At 59.3% G+C, this 13,296-nt stretch overlaps 2 protein-coding genes across 3 annotated transcripts in view; both read left to right on the top strand.

Moving 5' to 3' along the window:
• The window catches only part of CENPM (centromere protein M), a 10,081-nt gene extending 8,448 nt beyond the window's left edge, over positions 1-1,633 (top strand). For both annotated transcript variants that reach the window (XM_011369021.2, XM_011369022.2), the window contains exon 6: positions 882-1,633. In XM_011369021.2, coding sequence (XP_011367323.1) covers positions 882-1,022 — 141 coding nt within the window. In that variant the 3' untranslated portion in view covers positions 1,023-1,633. The remainder of the gene's footprint in view (positions 1-881) is intronic.
• Positions 1,634-9,428: 7,795 nt separating this feature from the next.
• Positions 9,429-11,341, top strand: TNFRSF13C (TNF receptor superfamily member 13C). The gene is made up of 3 exons (XM_011369024.2): positions 9,429-9,639; positions 9,999-10,238; positions 10,736-11,341. The coding sequence occupies exons 1-3, from the start codon at positions 9,504-9,506 to the stop codon at positions 10,912-10,914; spliced, it is 555 nt and encodes a 184-aa protein (XP_011367326.1). The 5' UTR covers positions 9,429-9,503; the 3' UTR covers positions 10,915-11,341.
• The last annotated feature ends 1,955 nt before the right edge of the window (positions 11,342-13,296 follow it).

Below are 13,296 nucleotides of genomic sequence, written 5' to 3' on the forward strand. Positions count from 1 at the left end.
GTGCGGGGTCCCGGGAGCCGGGGCGAAGGGCCTTTCAAGGCGGGAGGGAGGGGCTGCATCAGACTCCGCGGAGAGGAGAATCTTGGTGAGAATGAGGCCAGTGCAATGAGGACTGAGACTCTACCTCTGGGTTCAGAACCGAGGAGGTGACAAGTGACAAATGGTGAGAGTAAGCAGGAGGACTTGAGGATGCCCCAGTCTCTAGTCTGGGCGACTAGGTGAATAATGACGCCCTCCCTCCGGTGAGTGAGGGGACAGGGGAAGGAGGGGGGCCGACCACCGTGGCCAGAGGAGGACATCCGAGCATCGCCGTTTGTTCTCCAGCAAACACTTATGGGGCGTCTCTTGCCTTATCTGCCCCGAGAACAGTCTCGTTGCCGCCTCCGAACCCCACAGCTCTTGGGGCCCAGCGGCCCTTCAGAAGCCCTGATAAAGGAGCTCTCGATGGCATCTGCCTGTCCCCAGTGAGGGCCACCCTCTATCCAGCCCTCCTTTTCATCCCTGTGAGTGTCCTTCTCTGGTCCCAGATAAGGACCCTTTGGGGCCTCTGCCTCCTGGGTGTTGGCTGGCACCAGCCCTGGTTCAGATGCCAGCTCTGTGGTCACTAACTCTGTGTCTCTAGACAGGCCACCTAACCTCGCCAGCCCTGTTGCTGAGCCTTCGGTCCTCTGGTGTCCCTGTGAAGGGCTCAGTGAGCGGAGGTGGTTGGCAGCTGCTGGGTGAGGTGTGCATGGACAGGGCATGGCCGTGACAGGCAGTGGTGTGCTGCGCTGTCCCCACGTCTCAGCCCCCAGCTGTCCTCAGGGAGCCTGTGTGGCTGCTCTGAGTAAGGGGAGCCACACAGGTGCTGCCTCACCCTTGTCCTCTGCTCTCTCTTGCAGGTGGAAGGCTTGCGGGCCACCATGGCGCAGCGTCTGGTACGCATGCTGCAGATCTGCGCTGGCCACGTGCCCGGCGTCTCGGCCCTCAACCTGCTGTCTCTGATGAGGTGCTCCGAGAACCCCTTCCAGGAGGACCTGTGAGGGCTGCCAGGCTGCCCTCCCCACGGCCTGATCCCTGGTCCGTAAATATTCACTGTGGCTGAAGACCCGGTCAGGACTTGACAGGCCCTGTGTCAGCCGCAGTCACTTCCCTGCAGGACCCAAAGTCCTCCAGGCACCAGCAGGGAGTGCTGGGGCGGGGGGGGGGCGCATCCAGCTGGTGGGACCAGCCCCCTCACACTCCCCCACTCACTCCCACAGAGCCCCAGGTCTGTATCCATCTGACGTGTTCCATCTCCACTTAAGGCTTCATCTGAACAAAGGGTCTGTGGCTAAAAACAGTTTGAAAATCACTGGTCTCATCCACCACTTTGATTCTGCAGACGAACTGACTCAGAACAATTAAGAGTTGGGTCGGGGAGGGGAGCGAGGCCTCTGTGAGCCCAGCCTGAGTCCGCATCTGGGCCTGGCCATTCTTAGAGAACCTGGCGGTTCGGTTTCGCCAGGTAAAAGTGAGGTCGTTCTACCTCGTGTCGTGAGGATTGAATGAAATGACAGAGGTGGCCGTGTTCCTTGTGCTGGCTTACATGCTGATGTGTTTCTTAATAAACTGTGTTAACGGCTCACACAGTGCCAGGTGAGCACTCAGTGAACAGTGACTATTATTTGAAATCACACAGAGCTAAGTTCAAAAACGGGCCCAAATCCAGGATTACGCTGCTTAAATTCATACGTTCGTGACAGTTAGGCGAGAGAAGCTGGCCCGAGGGCTGCTTTCTGGGTTGGCAGTGCCAGCTCATGCACTGACTGTTGCTTTTCTTCTTTCTTGGGTCTCGTTAGAATCTGTGGACGCGCCAGGATCGGAACCCAGAAATCCTGTCAGCCAGGTCGGGTCCCCTGCATCTCCCCTGTACCTGGCTGGACACATGGGAGCTTGGTGGGTGGGGGAGGTCTGGGGAAGGGGGCCTCAGGAAGAGAGCCAGGGCCTGCTCTCCATCCTCAGGCGTCAGGATGGTCCCTGCTCGATGCTCTGGGCAGTGCCAGCACCACGGGGCCTCTCCTGTGATGTCACCATCGCAGCCAGAGCTCAGGATCGTCAGTGAAGGACCAGCCAACTTGAAACCCTTTGGAGGCATCGGGAGGACAGGGCCCCGCCTTCCTCCCTTCCGTGGCTTCCTCCCAGCCCAAGGTCTCAGGAAGGATTTACAGGCACCTGGCCATCTTTGAGGCAGGCTCTTGGGCCCTGCTGAACCCCTCAGCCACGTAGAAGGTTGAGGTTCCAAGTGTCACCAGACGTTGGCAGGACTTTTCACGCTCTATGGAGCTCTCCTCACAGACACTCCTGTACTGCCCCCCAGCAGACCTGCGAGGACGATGATGTTCCCCATTTCACAGTTAATGTGTAACAGAGCTGCGTCCACAGTCACATAGCAGGTCGGTGGCAGAGCCAACCTCTGGCCCCAATCCTTGCTTTTCACTTCATCTCTGAGAAAGCCATCTGGAAGGGTAGTCTCTTAAAGCACCACTCCCACATGTTAGAGTCTGCACCCCAGGACAGGGCTGCTAGGCACCCAAGTGCAGTGGGGAGGCTTCTTGGAGGAGAGGACGGTGAGCAGGCTGGAGCCCTGGCCCACACCAGGAGGAGGACGGGGACCAGCGTCTGCAGCTGGCACCAGGAGCTCCTTCAGCATCTGGGAAGGAGGCCAATCCCTGTGCCGAGTTTGGGGGCTGGTTCCGGAGTTGAAGGTTGAGCTTGGAGCTGAGAGGTAAAGTGTATGTCGGTCTCGGAGGGAGTGGGCAGAGGTCCAGAAGGGGCCTTTTCGGAGGGCCCGTGACTCCTAAACCCATCTCCGTCTTCAGCCCTTCAATAGCTAGGGCCATAAAGGGGGTCTTTGCAGGCAGTGTGGGGGCAGTGGAGGGTAGGATAGTCTTTAGAGCCGATGGAGCATGGTGTCCAAGCAAGACAGGAAGGCAGTGTGGTCATAGCCCGCCAACCCCTTCTGGCCATGTCACTTTTTGCTAGAGGTGAGAGGAGGTCCTCTCCACCCTCCTAACCTCCCCCAGCCAACATGGGGCACGCTTCTGTCTCTCCAGTCCCTGTGCCACATTTTCTTTGCCACCTGGTGCCATTTAACAAGAGAAGTGGCATCACATTCTCCAGCCGAGGATCTGGGACCCTTCCAAGTGCTGGGGAGACACGATGCTGTCACTGCTGCTGGTTCCGGCGACCTTGGCAGGCGCCCCGCCCTGAAACCCAGAGGCCGACCCTCCCTCACAGCAGACCTGAGCGACCCCCTCCACAGCAGGCCTGCTGCCCTAGCCAGGCAGTGTGGCTACTTTGCACTGCCTGGGGGCTAGCGACTCCGTCCAGGAAGCACTTTGTCCAAGGGAAGTCACAGAAGTCCAGTCTTTACACGCAGCAGCGCCCACAGCCGCGCTTGGTCCTACAGTCGGGTGGAGGCGGGCAGGAGACCTGTGCTCGGCTGCTCACATTCTCATGACGTCGGGCAGGTCACCTGTCCTCATGAGCCTCAGTTTCCTCATCTGTAGGATGGAATCAGACTAATCCATGCCTTTCTCCCCAGCCTGTTGGGAGAACTGGGAACATAAAGCCTGATGCAAATGTGAGAGCTCTCGGGCTGACCACAGTCCCAATGCGGTCGCGCCGGAGGCCGTTACTGAGGGTGGGCACAGGTCTGAAAGCTGCCGGGCCCAGGCTCTGAGCACAGAGGAAGGAGTGGGGTGTCTGGGCCTGACTCTTGCACCGATGAGGCATCAGAGGGGCAGGGCTTGTTCAGGGTCACAAGTTCTTTTGTCCCCTTAGGCCACCTGGCTGTGGGCAGCCCTCGGCCACCCCAGGGAACGCATTCTCTAGAGGAGGCGGCCTAGCTGAGTGTTCTGGCCCCAGTCGTGGTATTTCCCAGCCCTGGGAGGGGGCAGGGCCTCCCTGGTGAGGAGGGGACTATGCGGCATGACACCTGTGTCTCCACCCCTCAGCGAGCAGGGGCAGGACGGCCTGGGGCTGTGGCTAAGACAGGGCAGCCTGGCCACAGAGGGGAAGTGGTGCAGTGGGAAAGGACCTGGCCTTTGAGTCCCACTGACAGGGTCTGCGGACAACCTGCATTGTCACCTGGGGCAGCTCGCTTCCTGTCCCTGAGCCCCACAGCCTCTTGAGGTTCTTGCGAGGCTCAGAGAAACCAGAGAAGCTGACACCACTGTACCTGACCGGGGGTGGTCTGCAGGGCTGGCTGGTGGTGCCCTGGGGTGCGGTGGACAACGCGGGCACTGGGCGCTTCTGCGATAAAGCCCTGCCATAGCTTGCCCCTCCCCCCGACAGCTGGCAGGACTCCAACGCAAAGGGACCCTTTTCACAAGGCACCTGCCAGCTCAACCCCCCCCTTCCCTCGGTCTCCCCTGGGGCCATAGGGAGCAGGCAGAGAATCATTGCGAAAGGACTAAACTAAATGCAGATACTTGCAAACCCATGAGGCGGAGAAGGGGCCCCAGGAGGTAGCGCAGCAGGCCGCCAGGCCCTGCACACCCCAAACCCCAAACCTAACCAGAATCCCGCCTGAGCATGACCCTGTGGCCTGGGAGCTGCTCAGGACCATCTCTGGGAGGGAGAGTGGGTGGCAATCCCCAGGGCCCCTGCCCTGGACAGGAGACGGCCTTCCTCGGTGCCACCCTCCTACGGGGAGGGAATGCCGAAGGCCTCTGCGGGGCCCTGGGAGCTAGCATTTGGCAGATGCCTGGTCTGACTGCATAACGACCCTGCAAGGCCGGGCCTGGAGGGGGTCCCCAGCACTTGGTCCTCTTCTGCTGTGCTCGCCGCAGCCGGCCGACAGAGAGAGGAACCCATGCGTGTTTCGTGGGAGCGGAGGTGGGAGAGCTCGGCGGCCGAGGGGCCGCCTGGCTCATCCTTCAGCCTTCTGAGCTTGCTTTCCTCTGGGTAACGTAGGAATCCGATGCCACCTCCTCCAAGGGCGGAGGCAAAGGGGGCAGGTGCATGCAGGGCGCAGGGCCGGGCAGCGGTGAGAGTTGCTACAATGCTCTGTCGTTTCCCTGGTTGCTGTGCCATTCTCTGGGCCTTGTGTGCCCCTCCCAGAGTCCTCAGAGATCACTCTTTCCTCCGTTTCAAGGTCTCATCGGGCCTTCCCCTCCCCCTGACCCTCCCTGGCACCCTCACCTCCTGAATTCTAGTCCTCGGCACTCTGCACCTACTGTATGGTTTCACTGTTTGGGTTTTGTCTCAGTGTTCCCCGCTGTCTCCCCAGAACCTGAACCAGTGCCTGAGGCATAGTAGGTGTCAGTAAGTGTTGGGTGAATGAATGGACGTGTCTGGACATGGAGCTGGCCTGTGCACTCACACAAGGCCAAAAACCTGCAAGAGGCCAGAGCCAGCGGTCTCCTTGTCCCTCCTGTGGGTATCCCTGAATGACACCTGAGGAAGAGGTGGCCCTGGGAAGGCTCCCTGCTCCTCTCCCTCCCCGCCCCCTCCCCCCCCACCTCACAGCCTCCGTCCACCTTCTGCCTTCAGGCCTAGCACCCATGAGATGGGCGCTCCACTCAGTGTGGCTGAGAGGCTAAGGGGATAGAGTCTCCTTTCTGACCTGACATAGAGTCATAAAAGTCCCCCATTCCCCCATCCCAGGGCCCCCCTGGAGTGCTGGATTTTGTGCACACGCCTCCGCGCATGTACGTAGGTAGCAAGAATGGGGGCTCAAGGACGGGCAGCTCAGGCCCGCAGACGTGGAAGGGTTGGGTTTTGTAACTGCTTCATGGAAGCGCATGACCTGCCCTCGCATTGCCTGGGTTGAAGGCATTACGAGGGGCGGGGGGCTCTCTGGCTCCATTAAGACTTTACACTCAGCCCCCTGGCTCTCCCTCCCCTCTCCCAGTGTTCAGAGGCCCAACATCACGTCCTTCCCGCCATCCCCAGTGAGGGGGACTTCCAAGCAGTGTACTTGAAGGCAAAGGGAATCTGCTGTGACGGGCGGGCTGCTGTGGCAACGTAAGGTGAAGAGGACCCATGGGAAGCTCCGGGCCGGGGCAGAGGAGGGTGGGGAAGGCCAACAGAACCGTTCACACCTGCTCCGGCTTCGTGAAACACAAGGCCTGTCCCCTACACACACGCACGCGCACGCGCACGCGCGCGCGGCAATTTAAAGGCAACAGAGAACCGGACCGAGAGACTCCAGGTGAAAAGAGCTCCCTCTGGGGCGGAGGGGAAATGCTCGTTTTTACTCAGAGAGTCTGGATTGCTTGAGGTGTTTTTCACAAGAATGTGTTTAGGTGTTACTCACAGAATTACATATAAAATGAATTTTTAAGTGCGACGTGCATTCCGGATCTGCGCACTTTCACATCCAGATCTTGGAGGTTGGGCCTCTCTGCCCCTGGGGACTGCCCTGCCATGACACGGAGCTTGTCTGACAGGCCCTGAATTTCTTCACTTCCCCCACCCTGTCCCTGAGGCATGAAGGGCACAGGCCACACTTCACAGTCGACTGGACGCAGACCCCGTCCGTGCCCCCTCATATGTGCTGGGTCATCCCTTTGTCCCTCCGAGCCCCATTTTTCCCCATCTGAAAAAATGGAGATCATTAGAATGCCAGTATTAGACCTGCCAGGAGGATGTTTTGGGAGGATTTGGGGAACAAAAATCCACAGAGACTCCCTTCTACCTGACAGACCCCAAATTAATCATCCTTTCAAAATTGATCAGTGAATGAAAACTTGAGAATACTGAGACAGATTCAATTAGAAGGGTTTTTCAGCAACAGAGTGTATTTTCTCTTCAAGAATACATCGAGATGATGATGTCAAACTATTTAGAGTCAAAACTGTTAAAAGAACAAGAAAAATTCTCGAAAACCACATTGATCTTAGAAACGTCAACGCTTCTCTCAGTCCCATCTCATAGTCAAAAAGTGATGTAGGAGACGAATAAAGAAGTGAATAAACTTGACTCAAAGCGCTATTTAAAAAGAAGAGAGTACACGGAGAACCTCACATTCGCCACGGTGGCGAAATCTCTTTTCAACTGCCGAGCTGTCCAGGCAGAGATTCGAGGCCCCCCTCCCTCCCTATTTAGGAGGCGCGAGTGAAAAGGTTCGTCCATGGTCAAGCACCTGCACACCACCGAAAGGATCCCACAGGCCTTTCGCTGTTGCCGCCTTTGTCCTGGGCACCTGGCCGGTGCAGGCACAAATGAGCCGCCCAGGAGGCATCCACGTCCAATGAGTATCTCGGCTTCTCCCTCAGGGCTGCGTGTCCCAACGTGCAGGAGTGCATAGCTATGACCCTCCTGCTCAGGCTGGGGTCCCTGAGGGCCACCACCTCTGCTCTTTGCCAGAGGAGTCAGAGGTGGCTCATGTACCTGACCCCAGACCTGGCCCACACTCCTCTGGGTTCCCACAGGCCTCCACCGCGAGTGTGTGGCATGAGGTCAAGTGGGGGCTCTGCGGGCCTGAGGGTGACAGGCGAGAGCACCGGTGGCGGTGGGGGTGGGGATCAGTCCCCTCACCTTGCCCCCACCCGTCTGCCCCATAGGAGGGCCTTGCCTGCCCAGGCTCCTCTCCAGACTCCTTCGCCCCCTCACCACACACCCACACCCACACCCACACCCACCACCCCAGACCCACTTCTCCTTTGCAGCTGTCCCCGCCGCCTACACCTTCCTGTCGCGGAGCTGCTGGCCCGTGGGCAGGGGCTGGGGAGGCAGTGGACCAGGGCTCTTCAAGGCCAGTTGACCGGGGTTCCATGTGAGTCTTCAGGGTCCCCTGAGCCAGAAACCTGGGGACCAGCTTGGCTCTCCTCACTCCACAGCATCACTTGCTCCTCCCAAACAACTGCGGGATGGTTCCCCTGCCCTGGACCGAGGTGCCAGCCTCCTTGCCGCTCCGCTCACCTGTCCAGTCTCCAACTCTACAGCAGCCACAGACGTTTGGGCCCCTTGAAGCATAAGGCAGAGACTCTCTCCCTCCACTCAGACACCTCCTGGGGATCCTCGCTGCCCAGGTGCCTGTGGCTTGAGGCCTGGCTGCAGCCGCAGGCTCCCTCCCTCCCTCCCTCAGCAGCATCCCCTGAGGCAGGGGCCATGCTGTCCCCAGAGAAAGCTCCCTGTTTTACCTCTCCATGCCTTTGCCTCTGCCTGGAAGGCTTCCTAGCCTCTTGCAGCTTCTAAGAATCCACTCCTGCCCACAAGTCCCCTCCCTGTCCCCTGGACAGTTATTCCTTCCTCTGTGTCCCCCAGCCCTAGAATGTTTAGGGGGCTGGTATGGGCCACCATGAGGCACTAAACCCATGCTTCATGCTTGAGGCTCTCTGCCAGCCCTTGCCCCCAGATGTCAAGGAGGGTTGAGGGAGCTTGTACGTGTGTGTCTGAGACTCAGTCTGAGACACATATGGGAGACACGTGGGGGAACCCAAACACTGGGGCATAGAGTCATACACGGGGCATCCCAGTGAGACACACAGGCGAGCAACCCAGGACACACACAGTCCTGAGAAAAAAGTCGGGGTAGGCGGGCCGCTTACTGGGCCTTGATCTGTCCGTCCATCTGTTGAGCTGAGTCTCCCTCCTGCTTAAGATCTGGAGACTGAGCTGTCCCTGGACCCTTGGCTGCCCTAGCCCTGCCCCTCTGTGCCCTCCACTCCAGCCAGAGGTTCCGTGCTAACACAAAGGTCTGACCGTGACACTCCTTGCTTAAAGTCCTTTGTGGCTTCCTAGCGCCTTTGGGCCAGTGTCTGAGCTCCTTAACCCTCAGTCGAGGCCCCAGGCCAGGCTTCTGGTCCCAGCGCTCCCCAGCCTTCACACCTGGGCCTTGAAGCCTTTGCTCACACTGGGCCCCTTCCTATCATTCCCCCCCCCACCCCCGCCCACACACACCCCAGACCTACTCCATCTAGCAAATCCTCATCGTCTTGACAAAAGCTTTCCTGTGCCCTCCAGCCCTCCCTGGTAGTGACCTGGACCGGCCACTGTGAGGCATTGTCTCCCCCATCACCACCCCCAGGGTCAGAATCCCTCCGATGCTTCCAGTGTGGACATTCGGGATGTGTTTGATGAACTGAACCAGCTCTTCCTGCGAAGGGCCGGAGGGCTCCCCAGAGGAGGAGGCAGGTGAGGGGAAATGGCTAGTGGGGATCTCCTGGGGCTATGAGCTGGCCTTGGGGAGCAGGACAGAGGAGGGCACCCAGAGGTCTGTGTGCTGACTGCGGGGGCCCATCCTCTGCTACCCAGGAGCAGGCCCTGGGCTGAGCCCCAACCCTGCCCCAGTGCCCGGCAGAAGGCCCGCCCATGGGCTGGCTCGGGGGTGATGGTTGAGTGGTTGAAGGGAGAAACCACAGGTAGAAAGAGAAGGTCTGAGGTACAGGGCCCTGGGGCCGCGGCTGAGAGTCCCACCCCAGCAGGCGGGAGGGCGGGACCTGGGGCAGTGGGCGGTGGCCCCTCCCAGTTTCCTCCCCTTGGGGCTGCGGAGGCGACTCAGACCCAACAAGGGGTGCAGCGGGATCAGCAGCATGAGGCGCGGGGCGAGGAGCCCTAGGGGCAGGGACGCGCCAGCCCCCACGCAGTGCGTCCAGGCCCAGTGCTTTGACCCGCTGGTCCGAAACTGTGTGGCCTGCAAGCTGTTCCGGACGCCGGAGCCGGGACCGGGTAAGAGCGGACGCACTCCGAGGGCTGGCCCACAGGGCGGCCTCGGCGAAGAGGGGAAGGTGCCGCCACCACGGAAGCACCCCCCTCAACCCCCGCACCCCGCCGGAGCCGAGGCAGAGCACCCCCTCCCCTTTCCCAGGACGTTGGGGCGGGCAACGGGTTGTTGGGGACCGTGGGCAGGTGCCTGGATGGGGACCAGCCATCACCGCGTGCCTCTCACGGCTCCCTCCCTCCCCTTCCCCACGGACTCCCCACTCCCCACCCTCCGCCCGGCCTCGCCTCCTCCCACCCCCTCCCCCACCGGTCGTCCCTCCCCGCTGCCCCCTGCCCTCCCTCCCCGTCCCCTCCTCCGCCAGCAGCTGGGCCGAGCAGCCTGGCGCCCGGGACCGCGCTGCAGCCGCAGGAGTCGGTGGGAGCCGGGACCCCCGCCCATGCCGAGGCCGCGCTGCCGCTCCCCGCGCTGCTCTTCGGCGCCCCCGCGCTGCTGGGCCTGGCGCTGGCCCTGGTCCTGGTGGCCCTGGTGAGCTGGAGGCAGCGGCGGCGGCGGCGGCGGCCCCCGGGGCCGGCTTCCCCAGAGGCCCGGGACAGAGAGCAGGACGGTGAGTTCCGCATCGAGGGGACCCGAGAGTCCCCGAGAGGCACTGCCCAGTCTGAGAGTGTCCACGGGCAATGTGGGGGTGAGGGCCCTGTGAAAGCGGGCGAGGGCTACTCTGAAAATCCGAAGCTGAGCAGGTAGACTGTGATGCCCAGCGCCCCAGTCCGAATGAGGGGCACAGCTGTGGCCTCTCTGACCGACCCTGAGGAAGACGCAAGGCGGGGGAGCCGGGCCTGAGACAGGCGTCTGTCCTGGCCTCTCCCGGGATGGCCGGACTGGCCGCCGCACTTCCTCTCTCTTCTGTCAACTCCCCTATTTTGCTGCCTTCTCAGCACTTCCTGTCCTGGAGACTGATCATGTGTCTTCCTACCCCCCACCCCAGGCAGTGGGGCTTCACCGACTTACCCCTCTGGGAGGGCTGTCCTTCCCGGGGAGCTTCCAGAACGGGGATGGCAGAGGCTGTGACCCAATCCTGACCCTGTATCCCCCGCCCCCCACCAGAACCCCTGAACAGTGTCATCCTCTCTCCTGGACCCCTCGATGCCACAGCTCCCATCTGGCCTCCACCTACTGAAGACTCAGCCACCACTCCACCTGCCCACAGCGTCCCTGTGCCAGCCACAGAGCTGGGCTCCACTGAGCTGGTCACCACCAAGACAGCCGGCCCTGAGCAACAGTAGTGACGGAAGGGGCAGGAGGGGCCCCTGCTCTCTGTGGGTCGTCAGCCAGGGAGTTGGAGATTGAATTCTCCTCTTCACCCCCGTGCCCACCTGCCCCTTTTCTGGGAGCCAGGCTGCTCCCCAGCTAATCCTGCAGCACCACAGACAGCACAGACGAGAGGCATGGAGTCTATGGTGTATCATGGTTTGACTTAAAACTCCATCTTTCGGAGCCCTCGAAGGTTGTGACTGAGCTCCTGTGGTTTTGGTCGGTTGGGGCACTTTGACTAGGGGGCTTTTCTTTTAGAGCGGAGAAGCCCCCGTTAAACAAAATGAACTTACGGAAAGGGTCAAGCAAGTGTAATTTGTAGCTGGGGGTTGTCTTTAATTCTTGCTCTCAGAGCTGTTTTCTGCTTTGAAACCGAGGCAAATGGCAGCAATGATGCCCTAAAAACACAATTGGTAGGTTTGCTTTGACATTTAATACAAGATGGTTTTTTAAGAAATAGTTTGGATTGTGCTGATTCTCAAGTATCTGTACCTCAGTGTCAGCCCTGAGCTTGGCCCAATCCGCTTGGATGTATGATGTCATTTTCACCCCCGGTAGCAGCTTCCAGAGCCCAAGGCTTGCACTTGGGAGGAAGTCTACAGCCTCTGGGGCTGGACTGTAAACGCACACTGAGTGCACACTGACAGGCATCTTCCTCAGAGACCACGTGGTGTTCCAGCGGCCTCCAAGGCACACTCAGCCATTCACAGGGCAGGGCCCAGGATCTACAGGATGCTTCTTCATACAGAGGCCGGGCCAGGCCCGTGGCCTCGATACAGCTGAACCTGATGTCCCTTGAGCTCTCTTCACTGTGTGGCCTGCCCTCTTCAAGCACTGGGCCTGAGTGCCGATGTCGCTTGACCATTCTGTGCCAGCCTCTGGAGTCCCTCACCATCCCAGTGGAACTGTTCCTCTGACAGTGGTGCCACTAGCTCTGGGCCTGGGGCTGAGACTGTCTCTTCCAGTTCTGGACCACACCGTACACTTGGTCAGCCACTGCCTCTCCTGCCAGCCTTCCTACACAGGGTTAGAACCTCTTGACCCAGAATGCACCCTGGACAGCGTCCTTGGAAGCATCACTAGACCGGAAGTCAGAAGATGGGATTCCGGGTACCATCTTGTCCCACTGTGGGACATGGCCGCATTGTTTCATGCTCAGTCTGCTCACCTCTCCCTGACTTGCCATCGGAGCGGCCTGCCATACACCTGCGCCTCCTGCACACCTCTTTCTCAGCTCAGCAGCCAGCAGCATTGATAGCCCTCAGGACCTGGACCCGAACGTCTAAATTTCTTGCTGGCCACTCCCCACTGAACTCATCTCAGATGCCCCTCTCTCCAGAAAGCCAGGTGGCTGGGGTGAGGTCAGGTGGCAGGCAGTAGGCAAGAGGGTGAGGGGCAGGCCCAGAATGGCCCCAGCCGTCCACTCCCTTCTTTCTCCCCATGGGAGGAGTCTGAACTGTTTCTGGCCACCCCATCCCCCACCCCACCTTTTCCACCAGAGCTGGGGGCCTGGCCCTGGAGATGAAACAAGTGGGTGAAACCCCTCTGGGGCCCAGACATGCAAACCTCTGGCACCACTGTGTCCCAACTGAAACCCTGGCCCTCCAGTATCAGTTTCCTTTTCTGAAAAATGGGGGGTTGGATGCAAAATTCTCCTCTTGGTGCATGGCCATCAGAGGAGGACTGGAAGGCACCCCTCCTCATTTTACAGATTAGGAAACTGAGGCCCAGAGAAGAAGACTTGGCATCAGTCATCCGGCAAATAACAAAAGAGAAGTTCATTGGGGAAGAACCAGGAGCAGAGACCAGGGGAGAGGCAGGCAGGGGGCCAGTCTCCCCCAGCCCCCGAAAGGAACCCCAACTCCCAGGGGCCTCCAGTCTCTGGCCTTCCATCCTAGTTAGTGTTTTCTAAGGAGCCTCCTCAAGGTTATCTCATTTGATCTTAATAATAGCACCTGAAGTCTACGGCCACGCTCCCCTGAATGGGCCCGATCTTGTCTGATCTCGGAAGCTAAGCTAAGCCTGGTTAGTAGTTGGATGGGAGACCACCTAGGAGTACCAGGTGCTGTAGGTGTTAAAAATAATAATAATAAAAATAAGGATGATAATAATAGCACCTGAAAGGGGTGTCGCGAGTGTTTGTTTTGCTTTTAAAAAGTGTTTTTGATTTTAAAAAGTTAAAGTATGGGTTTTATAGACACTTTCAAAAGTAATCCAGGGTGGACTCTACAGAGAAATAACCCACAATCCAGCAATACCAGGCCCTGAGTGGTGGTTTCCTACATAGTGGTTGGTACTCATTCTACACGTATACATTCATATCTTGACTGTCATGTTTGGTGAATTTCCCCTTG

The sequence above is a fragment of the Pteropus vampyrus genome, unplaced genomic scaffold, assembly GCF_000151845.1.
Source record: "Pteropus vampyrus isolate Shadow unplaced genomic scaffold, Pvam_2.0 Scaffold145, whole genome shotgun sequence".
Taxonomy (NCBI): domain Eukaryota; kingdom Metazoa; phylum Chordata; class Mammalia; order Chiroptera; family Pteropodidae; genus Pteropus; species Pteropus vampyrus.